Source organism: Dromiciops gliroides, chromosome 1, assembly GCF_019393635.1.
Source record: "Dromiciops gliroides isolate mDroGli1 chromosome 1, mDroGli1.pri, whole genome shotgun sequence".
Classification (NCBI taxonomy): Eukaryota; Metazoa; Chordata; class Mammalia; order Microbiotheria; family Microbiotheriidae; genus Dromiciops; species Dromiciops gliroides.
Genome location: NC_057861.1, coordinates 581,940,389 through 581,942,962, shown reverse-complemented (window position 1 = coordinate 581,942,962; position 2,574 = coordinate 581,940,389). Strand labels below are relative to the sequence as shown.

Here is a 2,574-nt window from a genome sequence, read left to right as displayed (position 1 = left end):
TCAGGACCCCCTTATAACTCTTAAATATTATTAAGGGACCCAAATAGATTTTCTTTATAAGGGTTATAACTATCAAAAGTCACAATATTAGAAATGAAAACTGCTAACATTTAAAATATTTACTTGTTAACTTAAAAGTAATAGTAGTAATAAACTTATTACATGTTAAAATATTTTTATGAAAGACTATATTTTCAAAAAAATTAGTGAGAAGTGTAGCATTGCTTTACATATGTTTGCAAATGTCTTTAATGTCTGGCTTAATAGAAAACAGCACTCATAGTTGTTTCTTTGTTCAATTTGTTGTGATATGTTTTGTTTAAAGTAGATAAAAACATTTAGTCTCACACAATAAGTAGTTGGAAAAGGGAAAAATATTTGAATAGTCAAATAACATCTTTGCATTTTAATTTTAATTTTATATTTGTTTTAATTTAATTTTTTTTGTTTAACAGCAATAAAAATGTTTAACATTGAAAGTCACCTGAGAACAGTCTCTGCCCACCATCTTCCCACAAGCCACACAGCCCTCCCAGGTAGGATCCTACAGAGACACCTGAGCCGCAGGTCTCTTGATTGACTGCCAGACAGACTGAATCTGAGGCTTCAGTTGGGAGCCTTCTTTGATGGTGACAGAGCATTCGATGACTGGCCGGGAGAGGCCACAAGCCCGCCCCAGTGTCTGCTTGGAGCACACGAACACGTAGGGGACGTTCTTGTCTTCACACAGCAGCGGGAGGTAGAGGATGCTCTCCAAGGGCTCAGCCTTGGCAGCCATCGCGATGAAGTCCGAGATGTCTCTGTTGAGGGCCTTGGTGACTTCATTGGTGCCCTTCCGCAAGTGCTTGTAGTTACAGGACTGCTGTACCAGGTCCAGCAGCTTTTTGGTGAGCTGGGCATCTGCCAATGGATATACTTTGGGGTTCACTTCAGCCTTAGTCATCCTCGCGATCCAGCTGTCCAGTCCCCTCCTCGGAAGAGCACTGGGATCACGGGAGCATGACAAGTCCTCTCGGCTCAGAGATCTTTGTATTTTTATGAGAATATTTTTAACCTTGTGGGTCCCCTGAAAGGGTCTCAGGGACCCCATGGGTCTGAAGACCACATTTTGAAGACTGCTGGCCTTGAGGCTACAAAAACAAAAACAAGCAGGGAAAAATAAAAAGTTGGTGTGAAGCAGAGAGGGTAAGCTACCTCCTTACCAGTGGGTGCCATCATGGGCCAGCATTTCTACCAATGCTAGAATTTGGAGTCATTCTAGTTTGACATTTCTTGCATTGTGGAAATTCTTCCTATAACATCCTTGATAGATGGTCAAGGTCTTATTTGAATAGCCTCAGAGATGTGGAGTTCACAATCTTATGAGGTAGCCTTTCCTAGTATTAGTATTGGACAGCTATAATTGAGGAAATGAAAGTCTTTCTTATGTTGAGAAAATCTGGTTCTTTTTGACATTAACCTATGGATCCTAGTTATGATATCCGATACCATAATAGATTATTTCCTCCCTTGTTATAGGACAGCTCTTCAAGTAACTAAAGATAGCTTCATATTTTTCCTTAGACTCCCCCTTTCCAGGTTGAACAACTTTATTTTCTTCAACTGATTTCTCATATTACACAGTCTACAGACTTTCCACAATCCTAGTCATCACCCTCTAGATAGATTCTTGTTTGTTAATATAGTGAAAGATTGGAACTTCTAGTTTCATTGATCAGGTATTCATTCCCCTAATGCAGAGCCCAACTGAACTGTTACTATACTTTTATAGAGTTGTTTGAGCTTACTCATTCGGCTGTATCAGTTAGCTTATGTCAGCCTAGGTCATTCTGACTCCAATTCCAGCATTCTCTTTCTTACCCCATATGCCTTCTCTGTTTAATACACTCCTTAACTGAGCACAATTCTTCAGATGTGGTTTGAACCATTTAGAACATAAAAACAAACAACTGCTATATAAAGGGCGCTTTCACCAGAAGTAGCAGACTCTGTATCATTAGAGTTCTTTAAGTGAAAGCTGTATAATCACTTGTTTGCACTGTTTTAGTGGGATTCCATTGTAGGTCCAGGTTAGACTAACTGGCTACATGCATAAACTTGGGCAAGTCATTTAATCTCTTGGATCTCAGTTTCCTCATGTATAAAATGAGGGGATTAGGCTAGATCAAAAGTTCTTAACCAGAGCCTATGGATCCCAGAGGTCCAAGGATAAATTTCAGGGTATCTGTGATCTTGGAAGGGAAAAAAATGAAGGGCCAAGGACTTCCATGTCTTCATTCTTCTCTAGGCTCTATTCTTGACTCTCTGGACTTTCTGTAAGATGTCACAGCAGCCTCTTCATGCTGGGAGTACACTCTGATCCTGGCCTTCTAATCCTGGAAATACACTCTACCCCTGTGGCTGCTTTCTCTGATTAGTCATTTCCTCTCAGAATCTCCATTTTAAAGAAGGTTCTGAGACCAGCCATGTCTTTATTTCTTTCCACCATGACTCTCTGAACTTTGTTTACCGCGGTTCCCTTCCCTACCTTCTTCCATTTCTACCCTCCTCCACGCTTTTCAGCTTCTTTTTATA

General features: G+C 40.1%; 1 protein-coding gene across 1 annotated transcript; it reads right to left on the bottom strand.

Moving 5' to 3' along the window:
- Positions 1-544: 544 nt before the first annotated feature.
- Positions 545-943, bottom strand: LOC122752003 (NHP2-like protein 1). Its single transcript, XM_043999274.1, has one exon. The coding sequence runs from the start codon at positions 941-943 to the stop codon at positions 545-547; it is 399 nt and encodes a 132-aa protein (XP_043855209.1).
- Positions 944-2,574: the final 1,631 nt, after the last annotated feature.

Bases quoted from the DNA above. Each gene is read 5' to 3' on its own strand.
- LOC122752003 (XM_043999274.1), bottom strand. From the start codon at position 943: ATGACTAAGGCTGAAGTGAACCCCAAAGTATATCCATTGGCAGATGCC.